Genomic DNA, 23728 nt, shown 5'->3' with positions numbered 1-23728 from the left:
TAAAGAAAAATAATTAAATCGCCTGAATGATCTCATTATTTGTACATGTATAAGTAACGACATGTCAATCTTGAAATAATAAAAAAGATTTGCACGAGATTATAAACAGGAATCATAAAGTTTATGTGACGTTTTTATCACATTTTATAATAAATAAAAAAGGAAAGTTGCGCATATTAATCACAGGCAAAAATATTAAATTTAAATATTCAAATAAAATATCGTGATATTTTAATAATATTATTGACAAACGCGTATTTTACAGTAATTAATATAAATTCATTTTTGTTACACAATTAATTCCTGGTCAAAAAACATTAAAACAGAATACTGTTAATATTAATTTAGGAAGTATGCAAACGTATGTACAACTTATTAAAACATAAGTCGCGATATAAATTGATACATATTGTAATTTATTTTAATTTTTGTAATTATTTTATTTTAAATAAATATTTGGATTAAAAAAATAAATTTTATGTTTAAAATGATAAAGTTTGTTTGATAGAGCATGTGCAGCTATATAAAATGACAACATAACAACGTGACAAAATTCAAACTTTTATATATATATATATATATATATATATATATATCAAGAGAGAGAGAGAGAGAGAGAGAGAGAGAGAGAGAGAGAGAGAGAGAGAGAGAGAGAGAGAGAGGGGGGAGAGGGAGGGAGGGAGAACTTGACTTAAAAACATAATTTCCAATGTTAAACATTGAATGCAAATATGTTCTGATAAAGATATATGCATGATATAAAAAATAAAATGTATAACTTGAATCTGGTAAATAACCAAAGAAAACAGTGAGTGAATATTAACACGTATAATCCACGATTTTCTACTACTTTTACGTGATAAAGATCAAGATTTGAAGTGAATAAGAATTAGCATAAGCAGATGAAATGTAAAGAACAAAGTCGGTACGTTACAGACTTGACGAGAACGAAGGCGGAAGTTAAGAAAGCTGAGGTGGGATTCACCGCAGGGATAGCGGCTCGTCGGAAGAGCACCTGGCGCGGGCCGTCTGAGATGACGACCTTGCGAAAGGATATCACGGTGTCTCCGTATAAAACTTTCTTCTTGGTATCATTAATCGGACTACTGCTCCAAATCCATTCAACAACGGGTAAGTGTTTTTATTGATAATATTTTTACACTTTATATTTTGCCTTCTAGTGAATTAATGAGAAAAAGTTTTTAATCTAATTACATTTTGTTGTAAGAAATGATGATATAAGACATTGTTATTTGTTGCTTTGCGATTTATCATTGCTTATAAATCTCCAAATAACTTTCTTTTCATCCGTCATGTTTTTCCAGTAATCAAATACACGAGTTGCTCTCTCTCTCTCTTTCTCTGTATACACACACACACACACACACACACACACACGCGCGCGCGCGCGCGCGCGCAGCGCGCACACGCACGCACGCACGCACGCACGCACGCACGCACGCACGCACGCGCACACGCACACGCACACGCACACGCACACGCACACGCACACGCACACGCACGCACACGCACACGCACGCACACGCACACACACACACACACACACACACACACACACACACACACACACACACACATATATATATAAACTATTGTTTCTTAATAAATTAATAATTAAACTATGCTTTTAATTAATAATAAAACAAATTTTTCCCGGCTTAAAAGTTTGACACAATTAAGTAAATAAATTTGTATATTATGTGGTTTGAATTTATTTTTGTTTTTATATTTTTACTGATATATATGTATATATAGTGGAAGTCATGATTACAGAGCCATTAACAATTAATCAAAGGAAACAATTAGTGATAAAAAGTAAATATAGTTTAAATTTATACTAAATTTATTTTATCATGTTATTTATTTCAAACATAAGGAACTAAAAACTAATTTTATTTTATTGCAATTTATATTAAAAAAAAAAGAAACTATATAAATACATCAAATATAAATGCATCAAATATGTTAGTCATAAAAATAGAGCCATGATAACAAAATAATACTGAAACATTTAAAACTAAAAGTTGATACAGAATTTCGGTATTAAATCAGTTCTGTATATTTAATATTTTGTGTACCACGATTTTTAATTACTGCCTCACAGCGCCTTGACTTATACTTAACAAGATTGCGACATCGTTCATCGGGTATAGACATTCATTCTCTTTGTACTTTTTCCCACAGTTTATTTTGATTTCAAATTTTGTATTTAGAAATAATCTTTGAGCCTCTACATAAAATTATCAATCGGATTGAGATTCGGTGATTGAGAAGGACATAGTATCACAAATACATTATGATGCTTAAAAAATTTGTTTGCCTTTTTAGAAGTGTGTTTTGGGATTGTTGTTATTTTGAAATTTCCATATAAGTGGCATGTCCTCCTTAGCAAAAGGTAGTATATTTTCAAGAATATATACATATTTATTTTGATTCATAGTATTTTAATCCGATTGATAATTTTGGTATTATGATAAATTGGACCAACTCCGTACCATGAAAATGTTCTCCACAACTTTATATTGCCACCGCCATATTTTACAGTTTTTATAGTATATTTTAGCAATTCTTGATTTGGTGGCCTTCTTACATAATATCTTCAGATCCCATCAGATTTATTTTAGATATTTCTCTAGTTTTTAATTCCTTCTGGACTATTTTATTCCATATAACCTTTTGCAAATTGTAATCTGCATTTCACATTCTTCGAACTTAAATATGGAACTTTCCTAGCAGCTCTACCATTTAAATAACATTCTTGGAGTCTTCGTCAAATTGTACATGCACTTATAGAAAGATTCAATTTATTTTTAATTTCATTTGATGACTTGAATGGATATATCTTAGAAGCATATACAATTTTACGATCAATTCTAAGTGTAGTTTTTTGTTTTACATCTCGAGTTTCTTTGTTATTTTTCTGTCTTAATACTTTTTCTATCATTTTTCTAGAGCGACCAAAATATAAGTATTGAAGAAAAATATAAGTATTGCAAAAAAGTTTTTTTTTTAGTGTTTATTTATTAATTCTTTAACAATTTTTTAAACAATCGGGAAGAGAATGAAAAAATCTGGAAAAATAATTTTTACACATTTTAAGTTCTTCTACAACTTAGAAAAAAACTTCAAAAGAGTATTTTGCCTCGTTTTCGAGAAAAAAATTTTTTAAGTTATTGATGCGAGGAAATCTCGATTCTCAGCACGGCGGACGCGCGCGGCGTGGTATTGTGTTGTTACCGGATACAAATAGAGTGTAGAATTTAACAAAGTTTTTCATTTGCTATTAACAGTTATTATTAATAACTTGCAAATTTTGCATTATTTAATATATATTATATATACCTCAATTATTAATTAACGAAAAATAGTACGTATAAATATTAAGTATCAAGTATTACAAATATAATAATATAAAATCATTTATAACATTAAAAATATTATTTTGTTGCAAAAGATTATCACATAATTCTGTGTGTAACACATTGATTTGAGAATGAAACAATTTTGTATTCTATCATGTTTTTTGAAATAAGTAAGATAGAGAGAAAACATTAAATTGTCAAGTACCTTTATTCGCCACGACTTTTTGAAAACGACATTCTAATTCCTTATATTCCTTTTCATATTTTTTTATAGAACAATAGTTAAAAATCATAGTCTTTAACGAACTAATAGCTTATTCATATAATTGTACTGCAGTTTGAATATGGTCTGTTGGTTGTTGAAGGCTTGCACGTGCCGCAAATTTTTTTATTGTGCCATCAATACTGTCGCATGAACTTTTACCATGGAAGTTCGCAAAAAAATGTTATTCTACCTCAATATTGAAATCTTCATAGTAACTTGTAATATTTATAAAATTATTTCTATAATTATATTGTACAGAGGTACCATCTGTAAAATAAATTAATCTTTTTACTTTGTTGTTAATTTTTTCTTTTAATCGTATTATAATTTTTTTTTATGAAGGTGAACTTCAACTGCATTATGATGTAAATCTTCTGATATGATGTAAATCTTCTGTTGGTAGCACAGTGAAAAGATTTGCGGCACGTGCAAACCTTCAGCGACCAATTGGAAACCACATTCTAATTGCAATACAATTATATAAGTGGGCCGTTAGTTCGTTAAAAATTATGATTTTTGATTATTGTTCTACAGAAGAATATGAGAAGGAAAATGTCGTTTTCGAAAAGCCATGACGATTGATGGTAATCGACAATTTCATACCTTCTCTCTCTTACCCGTTTCAAAAAACACGATAAAAAATAGCCCACTTATATAATTGTATTGCAGTTAGAATATGGTCTCCAGTTGGTTGCTGAAGGTTTGCACGTGCCACAAATCCCTTCACTGTGCCACCAGCACCATATCAGAAAATTTACATCATAATACAGTTGCAGTTCATCTTTTTTTTAAAGAAAACTTATAATACGGTTAAAAGAAAAATTTGGCGACAAAATAAAAAAATTAATTTATTTTACAGATGGTGCCGCTATAAAGTTGTTTCATTTTTGGATCCATCGTCCTTGTAGAAAAATACTATTGAGCACTACTAGTGCACAATAGTATTTTTCTACAAGGGCAATGTGTTACACGCAAAATTATTCGATAATCTTTTATATATATTATATACAGGCTGATTATTAATGACTGTTTTCGTGTTTTACCAAAGGAGCATGATTTACCGACGGATACGTATTTCTAACATATTATTATATTAGATATTACAAATGCGTGCTCCTATGGTAAAAAGTGGGAACAGTCATTAATCATCATCCTGTATATAATATATATTATATATATAATATATATAATATATATTAACTAATGGAAAATTTGCAAGTTATTATTAATAACTATTAACAGAATTTAGCAAAAGAAAAATTTTGCTAAATTCTACACGCTGTCGTTTGTTTTGTGTCTGGTAACAACGCTACGTCGCGCGCGTCCGTCGTACTGAAACTCGAAATTTACACGCGCATCGATAAAAAAATTTTTTCTCATAAACGAGGCAAAACACTCCTTTGAAACTTTTTTAAGCTGTAGGAAAACTTAAGGTATATAAAAATTATTTTTTCAGATTTTTTTATTCTCTCACCGATTGTTTAAAAAATTGTTAAAAGGTTTATTGTTAAATAAACAATAAAAAAAATTTTTTTTAAATATTTGTTGTATACTTTTTTCATAAACTGGAACATTTTCGGCGGAAATTTAAAAAAAAAACTTAGCTATTGTTATTTATTATATTTATAACAACAGAGTTATAAATTTTTAAACAAAATGCTAATCAAATTTATAATTTCTTATATCTTGATTAATTTTGCAATTAACAAAAAAATCTTTAGCATAAAATTTTATCTCCCGGAGTACTACAAATGTGCAAAATTTAAAAAATTTCTGAGAAATAACTGATACATTTCATGTGGAATAGCCCATATGCATGGTTATAAAAATTTAAATTAAGATACATTAAAACATTGTAAAAATTTCTTCTTACTTATTGTCTGCGTTATATCAAGATTTTTATTCCAAGGAAAATTCACTTCATTATTAACTAAAAACACAACCCAATTTAATTAAAAATTGACAGAAAAGATATTAAAAATAAATGAAAGGAGATTGTCAAAATAAACATAAACAGCGGCTGAGAGTAAGGCGTAGTTGTTTTGGCGCAGATTTGGTTAATATAATTTAAAAATCTTTCTTCCTTTGAATCTTTATTTCTTATTAATTGAACATTTCGGCACCATTTTATACTATCTACTGCATAGATAAAAATACAAAACGTGGATCTTAGTCTTTATCGCGAAGAGCAGTCAAAATATCTGATAAATATCCGCCTTGTTACATTGATACTTGATTTGACATTTGTTGTCACTAGAATGTTACGCTTTGTATTTTTATCTATACTGAGGATGGCATAAAATGGTGCTGAAACGTTCAATCAATAAAAAATAAAAATTCAAAGGAAGGAAGAAAGATTTTTAACCTTATAACTATACTCGGGTGTTCTTCGACCCAAACGCTTTTTAAACATTTTCGTAGTATAAGAGTATTATTAATAAATGGTTAAACCTTTGCGATTTTTCTTTATATCTACAATATTTTGACACATTTTAGTGAATAGAGTAATTATTACAATAAGCAAAAATGTAACGATATTTTAATATTATGAAAATTTTCCAAAAATGTTTAGTTCCCGAAAAAAACCGAACACGGATAGAAGATTAAATTATGTTAACAAAATCTGCGCCCTAATAATTGTGTCTTACTCTCATTAGCCGCTAATTGGTTATTTTTATTTTGAAATATTATTTTACGATGACATTAAACTGAAAAAGCTTCTCTTGATCTCAAACTGCGTATGTCATTGGGTACAGCATTTTTTTGCGGTCTGAAGGTTGTTTTTACCATGAGTAATTTACAACATTGTGATATCTTAGTATACAATTTGTAATTTGGGATATCACAGAACGATAATTTTTAAGGTCGCAATTTGCTGTTGCGGGCATCGCGGCTTAGCTGTTACATATTCGTTGATTTAGCGCTTTGTTAATAGTGAACAATTCATAAATCGAGCAAAACAAAACACGACTTTGTTTAAATATTTGTATATATACTTACATATCGTAATTTTCCATTAGTACTTAATATTTTTAACACATCTATTTTTATACATTTTTTTTATTTTGCTTTTAGTAATCAATGGAAAAAATGAGATGCTGGATAAAGACACAGCGACAATATTTAATTTTCTACAGTAATAACTTCTGTTATTTTTTTCGCTTTTTTGCGTTTTAATATGAACCTATTATTGTGAAATGCATTCCCTGTACATCCTGAGCAAATATATTACATTCTGATTTAATATACTTTATGTATTTACTCTTTGTTGAATTAAATTTGTGTCTGTATCAATATCGACAACGAATATCTCGATAATAACAGCTAATTATATACTAAGCAAATTTAATTGTCTTATCGATATTGTTGATTATTTTGATGGAGAAATGTACAAAACAATGGACCGATGACAAAATGCAAATTAATTCAGCATTAATTCAACATTTGTACGACAGCGACATTTATTAACTGCACAAACAACCGACCGAGTTTAATAAAACTTTGAAATTTTAATGGCATTTAAACTGATAATTTTACAAAAGTGTTTACCGATTATAAATTAGGAGATAAAAATAAATCTAAGCAATGTTTCTTTCAGAAAGAGGAATACATACATTGACTAAGTTATATGTAGTTCAGTTTAATGTAAATTATAGCTCATTCTTCATTTCTATTAATTAAAGTACTTTGCAAATTAATCTTAACAGTACAATAAATCGTGTAAAGTAATTTTACAAGCAATTTAAAAAAAGTCATCAAAATAATAAATTATAATAGATTGATTAAAAATATGTTTTAAAAACTACAGATAATACAGCAATGCCTGCTATAATCTTCTCTTGCCGAATCTTTGACTCTTGAAGGTCGATCATTTTACACAGGAGGGGAAGAGGCTTTACCGAGTCTGATATAGATGAGACGAAATTAAGTAAAAGGGACACGTTGATCTATAAAGAAAGAGAGAAAGAGGAAGAAATACACGCACACACGCACGCCTTCAATCACGCCCGCACGCACGCCCGTATGCACGCACGCACGCACGCACGCACGCACGCACGCCCGCACTCATGTGCCGCACGCACTCATGCGCATGCACGCACGCACATAGAGACACATATGCCAACAGGAAATAGAAAAGAAAGAGGAATAAAGATGGAAAAGGAAGGCATATACGAAGTGGGGAGACAAAGAGAAAGAAGAAAAGATGAAGTGAGAGAAAAGGGAGAGAGGGAAGAAAGCCTGGTGTAATGGAGGAACCAGTTTGCGGGTCAGTGCTCCGCATCAACGAGAGGCGCTTCAGCCTCTAGACACGCGGACGATGCCATCGAGTGAAAGAAGGATGCGAAGACAAGAGACTCTATAGGTCCCGTCCCGTGAAGGATGTGAAAAAGGAAGAGCACGCTTGTGATACAAAAATTGAAAAATGCTGCGACTTTGATCAAATTAGTCTTCGTTCATACTGCGCTAACACTTCTTCATAACAAAAAATAATAAGAAACGTTTTAATTTGGAAAGAAATTACACACACACACACACACACACACACACACACACACACACACACACATACGTGTGCGCGCGCACACACATGCGCGCGTACACACGTACGCACGCACTTGTAAATAAACGTCTAAAAAAATATAAACTGTCACTTTTTATTAAAATATTCAATTATCATATTGTTATTCCAAATATTCAAATATTATACCACACAATTATAAGCTCCTTATGATATAAAATTATATAAAAATATAGAGATATGAAATATTAATATAATATTAGTTTTTGACATATTCATATATCCCAATCTTGAAAAGAAAAGATAACGCAGTAAAAATAAATATCGTGTAAGAAAAAGAAAAAAAAAATTCGACATTTTTCGAAAATACGCTAGTTTTCAGTACATATAAAACTGGTTTTATTAGCTGGACATGTATAGATGCATCAGATTAACACCTCGGATCCGTATCCATTGGCATGGGTAAAGCATGGTAAAAACAGTTCGATGAGCACGAAGCAAAGGCGTAGTCATGGAAGATGGTGAGCTCGTGATAAAACACTCGAGTTATGCCCGCGCGCGTGCGGTTGGCTTCATATTCCATACGAAAAATGTTAATATTTGAAAACCTGTAAAATGTGCGCGCGACATAGCACTAACACATTAATTCACTTCATTTGTTGCAGTCCTCGAATTAACAAAATGTGATTAATCAAATTTTTCAAAACTCATCTAATTGAAGATAAAGTATGAATTATCGACGATGGAATGAAGTGCGTTTACGATCAAAAGATATATTTTATAATTTAATTAACTTGAAGACAATAAAATATTTTATTGACAACCTGTAAAATTAGAAAGAAAATGAATAACGTTTTATTATTTCCATAGTTGCATCACTTATGAACAATAATATCAAAATCGAATATTCATCTGAAAAAATATCTACAATTATTCATAATTTTAAGCAATAATTTAAGCTGACACGTACAGTTTATATGTATACTCACGAATTGATATAGAAATACTCATGTGGATTCGACTACATAATTAGCGAATTCAGAATTCCTTTTTATATATCATTTTTGCTACTAGCCACGGATTTTGAGCAATCAAAACGATTTAAAATGTTTATACGTGTTTGAGAAATAATGTCACAAATGACATACATTTTCTAATAAATTTTTGAGGATTAAAAGTAGTGGAAAAAAAAAGAACCGAAAGGGGATTCTTGTATTTTGGTCAATCGGTCCACAGAGTAGACAAAGAATGCTGATTATGTGGCATAAAATCAAAATATTCTTTAAAATTAATTCATGGCACACACCGTTCTCAAGAAGACTTAATTTCTTACATTTAGTTTTATATCTGTATATTATAGTTATATTATCTATAAGTCATAACAATCACATTCTCATAATTTAGTGAGCAAATCTGTTAATGATAAATAAATGAACAACTTCATTTTTCCAGTGTTTACAAACGTAAATGTAATTAGTTATTTTCAGTAATAAAATATTTCATTAGCATATTGTAAATTGTAGTAAAATAGAAAATAGATATATAAAAGTTTGTTATGCTATAATTGAATTTATTATAATAGTTAATTTGGAAAAAAGTCTGTGAATGAGTTTTAGCACGTTGACAGCTCCGTTCGAATAAAGTATGAGAATGTAATGGTTACTATAATTTATAAATGAAACTTAAGATAGAAAATCGGAGAAGTTTCACGCTTGTACATGATGTGTGTACTATAAATTGATTTCGAAAAAATATTTTGATTTTCATAATTTTATGCCACATAATCAGCGTTCTTCGCTTACTGTGCGGAGTTGCCGTGTACGTGGGGACAATCTCTGAGACTTGATGACTAACACACCGCGTGCCCGTCTTGTCTGAGCAAGAACTCGTCTCCCCTACGGCACGTCGCGAATACCTGCCCAGTGCTTGCTTCAGCAAGCACCGATCCTTTTACCACCTGCTGTTGCCGCACGATCTCACGACATCCCGTGTTGTTTTGTCACTATATACCAGAGCAGCATAAAACGATTAAAGTTTGCGTACGAGACGATTTATGACAAACAGACAGAATTATGTATCTACATATACATCATAACCATAATCTGATTTAATGATTTTATGTTTTTTTATATTTATATTACTTCTTATATTTTATATATTTTACATTTTATCACTTTTTATATTCTATATATTTTAGATTTTTATTATTTTAAAGGAATAATGCGTACCTTTTAATTTTTTCAACTAAACGCTATTTTCAGAAATATACTGTTAAAAATGTCACGAAATTCAATGTATTTTTAATTTACACATTAACTTTAATGTATCTATAACTGAAAAGTATGTGCATGAAATTTGGAGGACTTTTGACAATATTAAATTTACATTAAATACACTGGTCTACAAAATTTAGGGGAGGGGGGAGTCTTGTGCTTGGAAAAATTATTTTTAGGATTTTGATATGCTGAAAACGACTACGTCATCCGTTTTTTTCTATTACCCTTCATTTTTTAAATAACTGCAAAAACAATTTCTTTTGAACTTGATTTTTTTATAAATTTTTTCTGGCTAAAGAAAAAAACGATAGCGAAGTCAGCTTTACAGCATTTAAAGCATTTTACGCAAAACTGTTTCTAAAATACAAAAAATATTTTTTTGCAATTTATAAAAACGTTTTATGCAAAATGTAAAAAGAACTTGCAAAAAATCGTAACAAAATGATAAATTTTAAAATATAAAACTAAGTACTTTATTCGAAAGAAAACAATTTTTTTTTAATATTTGATAATTTCGGCTTATAGCTGTATGTTTTTAGTTTAAATCTTTTTTTGAAAAATTAATTTTTGATTATTTGTTAAAAAGTGATTAATTTTAAAGCATAAATGCATCCCTCGCGCGGCGTCACCTTTATAGTCTACGAAATTTAGGAGAGGTCTTGTATTTTAAACTTTGAAGAATGTTTTTATAGGATTTTGATGCGCTGAAAACGACTCGTTGTCCGTTTTTTTTTCCATCAATTTCCATTGGCTAGCATGGTGAGCACATCGGGAATGAATACACTTTTAATATATATTGTATGATCAAACATACTTAAACATTTTAAAATACACACACGCGCACATGCATGCATGTGTAAATGTAAGTACGTATGCATTACTATGAATATGTATGTGTATATAATAGACAGATAAAAAAAAATTTATTTTAATACTAGTAAGGAAATAAAAATATCAAGATAATTTATGAAAATTAAATATTTTATTAACATATTTATTTATAAAATAAATTACATTTTTTAATTTAAATTTTTAACAAATATTTAAAAATGCAATAATAAAACACTAAAACTGTGAACATTTATTTGTTATACGTAAATAGAAACGAAATTATATGAATTATTTTTAAAATAATAAAAACTTGCAAATTGCTTTATTTTAGTTTACTTTTAAAGTTTGAACTAAATAGAAAATATATTTTATATTTTCAATTATGAATCAACGTGTTTCAAAATATTCATAGGCGGGGCACAAGATAAGCATCACTGTTTTAGAATATTAAACAAATATTCACGAATTGACACAATATAGGTTTTGTAATTTTCGATTACTATCAAAATTGAAAAAGTTATATGCAATTTATAAGATAAAACAAAATTTTCAAAACCTTATATTTATAGGGTCACTGCACCAGTCGCTGAATAGTCACCAATAAATGACTATTCTAGAAATATATTAAAATAACAAAACTTCAGAATAATAAATTATAAATTAATTGATATTTTTTAAATCTAATTTTTATTCAGATTTGATTAAAACATCATTTTTTATTTAAATATGTAATAATATTAAGTAAAACTGGAAAATATGTACTTTACTTCAAAAATGTATCTATAACAGAAATTTACTATAAGCAAAGTCGAATGTATGTATTACAAGAAAACATTTTTATATTTAATATTTATTATCAAAGAACTTAAAATCGATTGTTTTAGGATCGCATAATACTAAAATTTTATTTATTGTCTATTTATTATTGTATTTTATTTGTTTTTATTTATATTTTCTGTAGGTCAAATATTGGTGCATTCCTTTCTTGTTTGTACCAATAAACGCTATATCAGTCATCATTAACTAGCAAACCGAACGCGAAACGTACCAGTGAACGATCAGTTATGTTCAAGTGATATCTGCCAAACAGATATCATCAAATTAAAGATTATTTTATATATTTACGTACATAGAGGTAAATATTAGTTTTTTTAATTGTTATTATATATTAGTATAATTTAAAAATTTAGTTATGATTATAAAGCTATTAAGTATATGGTTAAAACGAAAGATTAATTATAAATATAAACAAAGTGATAGTGAGGTTAACTTCCTTTTGTCACCATATTTCTTTTTAGATTCTTGAATACAATGTCGAATAATCAGGCAAAAAATAGAAAGAAAAAATATTGTAGGTTTACTTATTCACAAGAAGCATTGCAAGATGCTATTAACAGTGTACGTATTGATGTGATAAGCATAAATAAAGCATCGCAGCTATATAAGATACCAAAAGGTACCTTTTTTTAATAAGTTACACGATAAAGTACCTATTGAAAGAAAAATAGGGCCTTCGCCTGTTCTTTATCCAAAAGAAGAAGAACGAATTAAAACGTGGATTATTCACAAAGCAAAGTTAGGATTCCCAATGCATACAAGTGACGTACAGGATGCAGTGCAATCCGTTTTAGAAAAAAGTAAACAAGAAAATCCATTTGTAAACAACAGACCAGGTAGAAAATAGATGAATTTATGTTTGAAAAGACATCTTGAAATTAGTTTAAGAAATACTGAAGTATTATCAAAAGCTAGAGCATCTGTTACAGAAGAAAGCATACATGAATGGTTTACTTGTTTAAGGCAGTATTTGACTGAAGAAGATGCATATGATATTTTAGAAAATTCTTCAAGAATTTTTAATATGGATGAAACAGGAATGTCATTATGTCCTAAACTTGGCAAAATTCTTACAAAGAAAAGAGAAAAGAATCAGTATATATTAGCATCAGGTCAAGAAAAACAATGCATGAGTGTATTATGTACAGTTTCTGCTAATGGGGAATCTATTAATCCTTTAATAATATATCCCTATAAAAGATTTCCACGTGATGTCATGGAATCTGTACCGGATGGAGTAGCTGCAGGAAAAAGTGATTTAAGATGGATGATTAATCCAACTTTCTTTGAATATATTGCAAATGTATTTTATCCAAAACTTGTAGAAAAGAATATTAACTTTTCAGTGCTTGTGCTGCTTGATGGTCATAAATCTCACATAAATTTAGAGTTGCATGATTTTTGTAACAAAAAAAAATTTTATTATTCTGTTTCTTACCTAATGCAACTCACATCTTGCAACCATGTGATGTAGGAGTATTTCGCCCTTTAAAAATTGAATGGAAGAAAGTTGTTCAAAACTATATGCAAACTTAAAAAAAATTGATCACTAAAGTTAATTTTGCTTCAACCTTTCATAAGGCTTATTTAAGTGCTTTAAAGCCTCAAACGATAAAAAATTTATTTGAAGCATGTGGTTTTTATCCCTTTAATCCTGATAGAGTAGATTATTCTAAATGTATGTTAACTCGACATAAGCAACTGCAGCAAATTAAAGACATTGAAACCGATACAAATATGATTTCTATAAATGAAGTATTAATTGATCTTGAAAGAAATATACCTACTGAAGTAGTACAAGCATTTGAAAATGCGTATAAATGTAACCAAAAACCACCGACGGAAGAAATCTTATTTTCTGTATGGAAAAAATATAAAACTCAAATTGATAAAGAAAATGAACAGAATTCTATTCCTTTGAATGATGAAATTCATACTTTGTCTTACGAGAAACAAATATTAACACAAATGCAGGTATTTGATAATCATTTTCACAATTTTGTTAGCAATAAGTATAAGTCTATTTTTATGCTTTTATAAAAAATTATGTTTCTAGATGTGGCAGTGAATCAACCTATTGCAAATAACTTAATTAATACAAGTGAGGTATTAACAATTTATGTGTCTGAATTTAATGAAGACAATAGAGTAGAACTAAATCTAAATGAAATGAATGTATTTCATTATGAGAATGATAATAATGAGAATGATTTACTTGTGCTCAATCCTTCCGACAATATTTTAAGCATTGATGAAAAAGTACAAACAAGTAAAATTTAATATTATTTTATTAATTCTTTATCTAAATAATATAAATACTCGTATTCTTTTCATACATTTTATTTTCGTATTTATTTTTTAGATACTGAAACATGCTCTGATGTAACAGAAATTAATAATATTGAATCTTCAAAAACATTATCTGCTGACGTAGGGGCTAAGTGCCAAATTAATTCTGTGCAATTATGTTCTGATGTTTTGAAAGGTATTTTTTATAAAAAGTTTATGACTTTCAAATTAATCTCTTTACATAGATTTTTATATATGTATAATATTGATTATAAATATTACAGAAACTACAAATAAAATAGTTTTTAATCTAATTATAAAAGAAAAAAATATTGAATATGAAGCACTATAGAAATTTACATTTTCCTAGTCAAGAAAATGTAGGAAAAAAACGAAAAGCGATACAAAACAAATAAGAAAATATTTTTGCTATTACATCAAAGAAAAAGAAAGATATGGAAGTTGCAAAAAGGAAAACTATTGAACAACAAGAAGTTGAGAAAGAAAAAAAGAAAAAGCAGCGATTGATAAAACAAAAATTAAAAGAAGAAGAGCAAATTGAAAAGAAAAAGCAGCGATTGGCAAAACGAAAATTAAAAGAAAAAGAGCAAATAGAAAAGAAAAAGCAGCGATTGGCAAAACAAAAATTAATCGAAAATATAAGAAAAAGAACATAAAAATAAATACTAAGAAGGTAAAAGATTCTATAAAAAATTAAAAAGCAAAAGGCTTTACTTTAACAATGTTAACATTTACTTTATCCAGTTGAGGTTTATAAATATTCCTACAATTTTGCAAAGTTAATCAAAATTCAATATTCAGTATATTAATTCTTTTAGCGGTGTAGTTTCGCGCATATTATCTAATCAATTTCTGAAAATTAAAAAATTTTTTTGTGCCGAAAATTTATTCCTAAAAATAATTAATTGATTTATTAGAAAGGTTAAATGACATAACTTAATTTAATACCAAAGAATATTGTTCTTGTAATATTTTTTGTGCAATCTGTTATGTGCAATTTTTTACGTGTAATATTAAATAAAAAGTTTTAATTAATTAAATATGTACTTTTATTTCATAAAAAAATATTTCTTTTATTTTAAAAAGAAAATTTGTACATTGGTCGTTCACTAGTACGCATCGGTCATTAATTGATGCTTGACAGTCATTCACTGGTGTTTTTTACGTTTTTTCACTTTTTAAATCAAAACTATTATTCCCTTCTTATTTTTTAAAGATAATATATGATATTTTTAAAGAATAAATAAGTAGCTTTTAGTATTCAATGGTTGGATATCTTTTTCTCTTTTATGTGTGTACTATAATTCACAAAATATATGGTGAATTTTTTATTTGTTCATTGACTGGTGTAATGACCCTAAAACAGATCAAGAATATTCAAATCTTCACATATGAATTTTTAATACTTCAAATATGTGAGATAATGATTGTTTAACTGCATCAATGGCTAGCACATCGTGAATGAATACACTTTTAATATATATTGTATGATCTAACATACTTAAAGTCTATTAACTAGAGCAGGGTTTCGCACAAATTACACGTTTTATCTAATTTTCAGCTTAATGCTTTCTCCTTATTTTATTCCCATTCCAAATATTGATTGATTTCCGGACTGCCCGCGAGTTTATGAAATATAAATATTTTTTAATAAAAAAACATTTCCGACTGCTGCCAAAAGTTTATTTAATAATAAAAATGAAAATAATTGCTTCGAAAAGTTTGAAATAAAAATTAAACTAATTATTGAATTAAATAAATAAAACTATAAACTAAATCAAATACAAATACTTGGCAGTTAAAATTATTTTATTTTTTATTATCTAATAATAAATTAGACTTAACTAGCAGTCGGAAGAAGCCACACTCAATGTTATAACTATTCAGGACAATATTATATCTGTCATTCAGCGTGGCGTCTCCCGATTGCTTTTAAGTTAAGTCTAATTTATTATTAGATAATAAAAAATAAAACAATTTTAAATGTCAAGTATTTGTATTTGATTTAGTTTATAGTTTTATTTGTTTAATTCAATAATTAGTTTAATTTTTATTTCAAATTTTTAAAAGCTGAATAATCTTGTAATACTGTGTACAAATAGTATATAAGCATATATGCTCATATGTGTTATATGTATGTATGTATACATATTTATACTTATATAAACCTGTACCTGTATAATAGACGCTCTTTGCTTTATAATACAAATAAAAAATATGTTTATCAGGTCATTTGTTCAAATAATTAATGTAATATAATCATCCATATGCGAATGGCATATCAAAATCACAGTAAGATTCATATTTGTAAAAGCGACAGTCGTTGTCACTATAATAAAAATGACATTGCAAACTAGGGTGATCAGGGAAGGAAGAGCAAGTTCATTAACGATAATCCGGCGCTAGAAATAACTTTTAGTCATCCAGTCGCAAATGGAGTATTATTTTATAAGGTATATAGATATAAAGTCTGTTACGATGAGTTTTGTTGAAACTAAAAACTCATTATAACTTATAAAATAATGCTCCATATGCCAACAAATGACTTAAAAGCAGGCTTGGGTAGTAACTAGTTAAAAAGTTAAAAGTTAAGCAAAAAGTTAAAAAGTTAATAACTTTAACTTAATTAATATTAACTGCATTAATTTTTAACTTTAACTAGTTGTTTTTAAACATAATTAACTTATTAACTTTTTTCTACATTAATTTTTTTTATCTGTTTTATAATGATAGTATAATACATCAGTACCATTCTCAGTACTCGTAAAATAAATGTTTAGTGCAGGTGATTTGTTATTTGATGTCTTACTACAAAGTAAATTGTTATTTTTAAATAACGCTCTTATTTAATTTAATAATCACTTTAATAATAATAAATTTTAATATTTTAATTTAAAATATTTATATTTTATTGATATATTATATGTAAGGTTATATTTTATACGTATTTTTAATAATTTAATTACAAAATGTAAGAAAATTGTAAAAGGATATATATCTATTATTAAAAACAATATTTCTTCTTTACTTCATATAAACTTAAATTATAAATTAAAAAAAAATTTATTTGATAATTTATACTATAATTGTTTGTTATTTAGAATAATGCAATTTTATAAATTAGAATATTCTAATTTTATGTAAATAATAATTTTAAAAATTAACTTTTATTTAAATTACGTTAATTTAATCTTAATGTAACTTTAACTGAGTTAATTTTTTATTCGTATAACTTTTAACGTAACTAAATTAATATTATGTGCCATCAAATTTAACTTAATTTAGTTACAAAAATTTATTAATTTACCCAACCCTGGTTAAAAGTTATTTTTAGCGCCGGTTTATCGTTAATTTTACCCCGCAAACCGAGATTATTATTGACGAATAACATATGTTAACGGTTCGTAATTATTAAAATAATATAAGCATATATGTGTCATATGTATGTATGTATGTATACGTGTGTATACTTATATATGTGTTATTAAACACAAATATTATTGTTGTATTTCTTTATTTTATTATTGGTTTTTAACCTAATTTATTAAACGTTAAACAAATATAAACATAAACGCAAAACGCTTTATATAATAATAAAATATAAAGAAAATAGTTAATTGTTATAAATTGTTAAATTATATAAAACTAATATTTTATAAACTTAAATACAAAATGCTTTATATAATAATATAATTATTAATAACGAAATATTTCAAATTTTGCGCACATTTCTATCACAGTACATGCTCAGTTCGTTACATTACGCCGATGATTGGTTTTCTAACCTGTACAATCGCTAACTTTAGCGATTGATATCTTGGTTCGCGGGGCAGTCTGGCACTTTTCTGTCAGATTTGTTCATTTCGAGCAAAAACGCGTCGAATAAGCCTAATTTCGTCAAAATCGGTCTACTGTTTGGGTGGTTTCCAGCTAGGACACAAGTCGATTCTGTGTAACACACAGTGTCCATTAGTGTGAGTAAGACAACTAAAATTTTCTTTTTTACTAAAATTATTTTTTCAATTAAATAATTCATGATATTTACTTAAACAATATTAAATAAAAGTTTTAAAAACTTTTATTTAAAAAAAATTAAAATAAATGTTAAATAAATATTAAATTAATGTTCAATAAATGTTAAAATTGAATAAATGTTAAATTAATGTTTTTAAAAAATGTTTTTTCAAATGAAAAGTTAATGTTAAATAAATATTTTCTCTAAACCATTATTTTAAATATTTAATTAATATTAAATAAATATTTTCTCTAAATCATTATTTTAAATATTTAATTTATATTAAATAAATATCTTCTCTAAATCATTATTTTAACCCTTAAACACGTAAGTGGGTCTGAGAGACCCCATATGAAGTTTTGAACGCTTGCTATGTGAAGACGGAATGAGATAGGAGGTTTGGACCAAGACGTAAGAAAAGTTTGAAATCTCTTTTTTCGATTGATATGGTTGATCAACTTTTTTAGTCAACTAGAATTCGAACGGCACGGCAGCAAAGTTTTGTTAGGGTCAATGCGACCCATATAGTGTGTAAATGAAACTCTTTTTGTGAGTATTTTATATAAAAAAACTGGACAAAATACGTTCGAACAGGTCGATTTGCGGATGTTACTCGCATATACTCTGTTTAAAGTTGGAATACTATAAAATGCTGTAGAAAAAGGAGTTTTTCCAAAATATATCATGAAACACATTAATTTTCAATTTTAGACACGATTTAATCAAAAATATCTCATATTTGCTTTGTTACACAAGTACAATTTTAATAGAAATAACAATGATATAATTTTTTTTTTGAAAGTATGAATCTTTATCTTTAAAATGCCGTATTGTAAAGTTCTTCAAAGTTTTTTGTTCCAAAGATATGATTTTTTTTTTTAAATAGATTTTTAGATGTCCAAAAATACCTTATACGAAGTACATAATTATACTTTTTAAAAGGAATGACTTTGCCAAATTTTATTTTGAAAGTGTGACTCTTTAGCTTTAAAATGCCGTATTTGAAAGTCCTTAAACGTTTTTTGTTGCGAAGATATGATTTTTTGAAGGAAAAGTGGATTTTTGACCAATTTCTCATTTTTGCTTAATGGTTTTTCTTTTATAACTTCACAATAAATTATTTTTCGGCAATGCCGAGTGTGCAGTCACACTCTTGAGATTTTAAAGTTTTGTTTAAAAAAAAAAGAAAAATATTGATTGTAATCAAAGTTATAGCTTCTCAAAGTTGAAAAAGTCTCTCAGACCCAAAAATGTGTTTCCGTATTTTAAAGGATCGGTGTGTTTAAGGATTAATTATGTTTGTAAATAAGCGAGCTTGTCCTCTACATTTCGTTATTGTTAAAGTGTTATTTAAACCTAATTTAATCTATTGAAATATTATTTTTATAGCATAATCATTATTTAAGAGTAATCTTATTACAAAATCTTGGTTTTTTGTTAAAAAGTTAGATCAAAAATGCTATTTGATTGTACTTTTCATATATTTTATATTAGGACCTTAACTTAGTTTCCGCCAGAAAAAGGCTGAGAAAAAGCATCTAATGGAAAAAATTTGTACAAATTATTTCAATGAAAGTATTTTCCATCATTTTCTACATCTTTTTTCTATCTTTTTGGCAACTGGGCGATACTATCTTGATAATAAACAATGTCGGTTTCAAAGCAATCCATTCGTCCACCCATTCTCGCACTTCTTCAACATTTCGGAAGCGTATACCACTCAAACCGTGCTGCATCGATTTGAACAAGTGGCGCTAATCAGAAGCGCTATGTCTTGTGAGTACGTTGGGTGAGGAAAAGTTTTCCATTCGAGCTGCGTCAGTGTTTCTTTGACGGTTTTTCCAGTGTGTGGCGAGCGTTATTGTGAAGGAGAATAACTTTGCGCCTGTTACTCTTTATTGCTGGTCTTTTTCGTAACAGCTCATCATTCAATTTGTTCAATTGACATTTGTAGACATCGGCAGTAACAGTTTCGTTCGGTTTCAGCAGCTCGTAGTACAGCATTCCTTGTTGATTCCGCCAATTTTCCTGAACTCATCCATTTTTCACAAAGTAAAAAAAAATTGTTTACGCAAATAATTGTGTATGCTGACTGAATGTTATCGAGAAATGTTAAAACTAAGAAAAACGTACCATATGCGTTAATGACTACTAAAACTGTTTACATTGCCATGTAATATTTGCGGACAGAAACTAAGTAAAGGTTCTAATTAGAGATGTGCACGAGACGAGGCAAGACGAGATTTCTGCGATCTCGATCTCGATCTCGAAAAATCTCGAAATATAAATCTCGATCTCGAATTTTCGAAAATATCGTATACAAGGTGATTCAGAATAACCTTATGTCCTTGAAGAGACATATTCCTGAGGTTATTTTGAAACAACTTTTTATTTGGCAAAAATTTGTCCGAAGCTTAGTTTTTAAATTATAAAAAGAAATAGTTATTCAATAACCGGGCGCGTATAGCGGTGAGACAAGGCCGGTATAATTCACTGTTTGTTATAGGCGATTACGTGAGGCGATTGCAATGATCAGCTGACAGCTCGAACACTGCTTTCCCTCCCTCCCATCCCTCTCTCTCTCATTCTCTCTCTCTCTCTCTCTCTCTCTCTCTCTCTCTCTCTCTCTCAAAACCTCTATCCGATTCTCATTATCATTTTTTTTCTTATTTATTTATCAATTTATGCACTGACACTAAAATAATGCTAGAATTAAAAACGATATTTAATTATTTAACGTCTTTCTTTTACTAATTTTTCGCGGACGAAGATTTCACGGTCATCCCGGACGAGCCAAACGTTGCACGGCTCATGTTTCTCGAGCGACTGATTCTTGTCTCATATCAAACTCAGTCTTTCGGCCGTCAAAAATCGGAATGACCTTGAAATCTTGGAGATCAAGGTCACATGCACGTGTTTCATTTTTTGAGTAATTCTCACGCGTGATTAATAGAGACTATTAATAATTGACGATAGTGATTTGTATAAAGTGATGCGTTAGTATTTTTTGATCAAAAGAATGATTGCAGTGAATGTGACAAATGATGTAATTTAAGAAGAAAAGAGAAAAATCTCGAGTTTAATATGGATAATTTGTCTTCGTGAAGATAAAGGCTGATTGCGGTGTAGAACGATAAGTGAGTATACACGTTCAAATTTGATCGAACTCATCTCTCTCTCTCTCTCTCTCTCTTTCTCTTTCACTCTGCATTTTTATTTTTCAATCACGCATTTTAAATATGCTATTTTTGACTAAAAGAAAATATTTTTTACACAGAATTATTAAAAGCAAGACGTCAAATAATTAAACATTGTTTTTAATTATAGCATTATTTTAGTGTTAGTGTATGAATTGATAAATAAATAAGAAAGAATGAGAATGAGAATGGGATAGAGGCTTTGAAAGAGCGGGAGAGAGAGAGAGAGTGAGAGAGAGAGGCGGAAGGGAGGAAAAGCAGTGTTCTAGCTGTCAGCTTATCACTGCGATCGCCTCACGCAATCGCCCGTATCGAACGGTGAATTGCGCCGGCCCTGCCTTACTGCTACACGCGCCCGGTTATTGGATAACTATTTCCTTTTATTATTTAAAAACTTCGGACAAATTTTTGCAAAAGGAAAAGTTGTTTCAGAATAACCTCAAAAATATGTTTCTTTAAGGACATAAGGTTATTCTGAATCACTCTGTATATAATCTAGATCTCGATCTCGAATCTTGACGAGATCTTGACGAGATTGGCGAATGCTAAAAATAGTTCAAAAAAATGCAAAAATAGTTTTGCTGAATATAAATGAATATATTTGTTAAAATTTTACATGAAATTGATTATTAAAATATTGTTCAATGAACTTGCACTCATTATTATAAATTAAATGTTTAACTTATAATAATGAATACAAGTTTAACGTATTATCATGAATTTAAACATATAAATGACTTGGCCGATTCATCAGTTAGTTGGTTACGATGTTTGCGAATAATTAGTCCAGTTTTCAAAAAGAATTGTTCCGCTGGAACAGACGTAGCTGGCGTTCCTAAGAAATCTTGGGCCATTTCTGCTAAACATGGATATTCTTTTGAATGAATTGACTACCATTTCAATATGTCTACATATTTTTCTGCTTTTCTTGTATTGTATTATTTTGTTAACTTGTTTCTTTAATCTGAATTGTTAACAGATTTTCTTTTATTGGCAATTGTTTGCCACACCCGTATAGTGTCGCGTGTTGGACGCTATAGATAAGAATACATGAGTTTCCGATCGTTGCTTGACCACCGATTTCCGCGGTGCTCTGCCGCTCTGTGGCCGCTATTCAATTGTAATCCATTGACATCTCGACGAGATCTCGACGAGAATTTTAAACAATCTCGATCTCGATATGTAAAATCTTGATATTGATCTCGACTGTTACAAGCAATCTCGATCTCGAATCTCGTCTCGGAATCGAGACGAGATTCGAGATCAAGACGAGATCGAGATTTATCTCGTCTCGTGCGCATCTCTAGTCCTAATAGAATATTCGAACACTCATAATAAATATTTATAGAGCATTCATACAATATTGCGTGCTATTTGTGTGAATACAATTGTAAGATTATTACTAACAAGAGACATATTAGGGCAAGTGTCCGACGACGATTTGATTGTTTTTGAAATACGTTGTTAAACACGAGAATTTAAGAGATTTGTATTTTTTTATATGTGCGGAACCTCAAATTTAGTGAGCGAAACACCCCTTTGAAAAAAAAAACGAAATTTCTCTTTCGGGACGAATATCATCGAAAGTATAAGAGATAGAAAAAAGGTTTTTTAACAAAAACTGTACGGATTAAAAAGTACTCTAAAGTTGTAAAAAAAATTTTTTTTATTTTGTTTAACATGTAATTTACCGACTTTCCGCGCGCGGATCAGCTCGTCGGACTCCCGGTGCGAGACCGCGGAAATGGTTCGACGCGGGAAAGGAAGGTCGTCGGGGCGGCTTTGAATGATTCGTCGCGAGGTTTGAGTTCGAATGCAGTTTACACAAATATATTTCCTAAATGCTATGTACACGTTTGCGTTATTTACATATAGATACAGGTGCTTCTCGGCGTTAGCCTACACGGAGCGTATCGGCGCGATTCCGGGGGGTGCGGTCCCCGCGGTCTGTGTGTCGTGCTCCGGCGACGCGGTAGGCGTGGCCTACGGTACGGTTCGCGGGCTAGCCGGTGTGACGCGATCGCCTTGGGCGGATCGGATTCCCGCGTGGTATGGCGGTTTCGCGACGGGATCGTCGCAGGCAGGTCGGACGCGC

The 23728-nt window shown here is 29.2% G+C and overlaps 2 protein-coding genes across 9 annotated transcripts in view; both read left to right on the top strand.

The window, feature by feature from the left end:
- The first annotated feature begins 680 nt into the window (after positions 1–680).
- Positions 681–23728, top strand: part of LOC105198089 (follistatin) — a 621281-nt gene continuing 598233 nt past the window's right edge. For all 8 annotated transcript variants that reach the window (XM_039451098.1, XM_039451097.1, XM_039451099.1 and 5 more), the window contains exon 1: positions 681–1131. In XM_039451098.1, coding sequence (XP_039307032.1) covers positions 903–1131 — 229 coding nt within the window. In that variant the 5' untranslated portion in view covers positions 681–902. The remainder of the gene's footprint in view (positions 1132–23728) is intronic.
- LOC113005152 lies at positions 14126–14832 on the top strand. The gene is made up of 3 exons (XM_026140293.2): positions 14126–14380; positions 14474–14596; positions 14685–14832. The coding sequence occupies exons 1-3, from the start codon at positions 14158–14160 to the stop codon at positions 14750–14752; spliced, it is 414 nt and encodes a 137-aa protein (XP_025996078.1). The 5' UTR covers positions 14126–14157; the 3' UTR covers positions 14753–14832.

Source organism: Solenopsis invicta, chromosome 6 (genome assembly GCF_016802725.1).
Source record: "Solenopsis invicta isolate M01_SB chromosome 6, UNIL_Sinv_3.0, whole genome shotgun sequence".
NCBI lineage: Eukaryota > Metazoa > Arthropoda > Insecta > Hymenoptera > Formicidae > Solenopsis > Solenopsis invicta.
The sequence above is the reverse complement of the archived record's forward strand: the minus strand, read 5'-3'. Positions and strand labels throughout refer to the sequence as shown.

What these genes read in the sequence shown, in the direction of transcription:
- LOC113005152 (XM_026140293.2), top strand. Translation starts at nt 14,158, where the DNA reads ATGTTTCTAGATGTGGCAGTGAATCAACCTATTGCAAATAACTTAATT. An exon ending in TGATGAAAAAGTACAAACAA is followed by an intron (nt 14,381 to 14,473) that starts GTAAAATTTAAT and finishes TTTATTTTTTAG; the next exon opens with ATACTGAAACATGCTCTGAT. An exon ending in ATGTTCTGATGTTTTGAAAG is followed by an intron (nt 14,597 to 14,684) that starts GTATTTTTTATA and finishes TAAATATTACAG; the next exon opens with AAACTACAAATAAAATAGTT.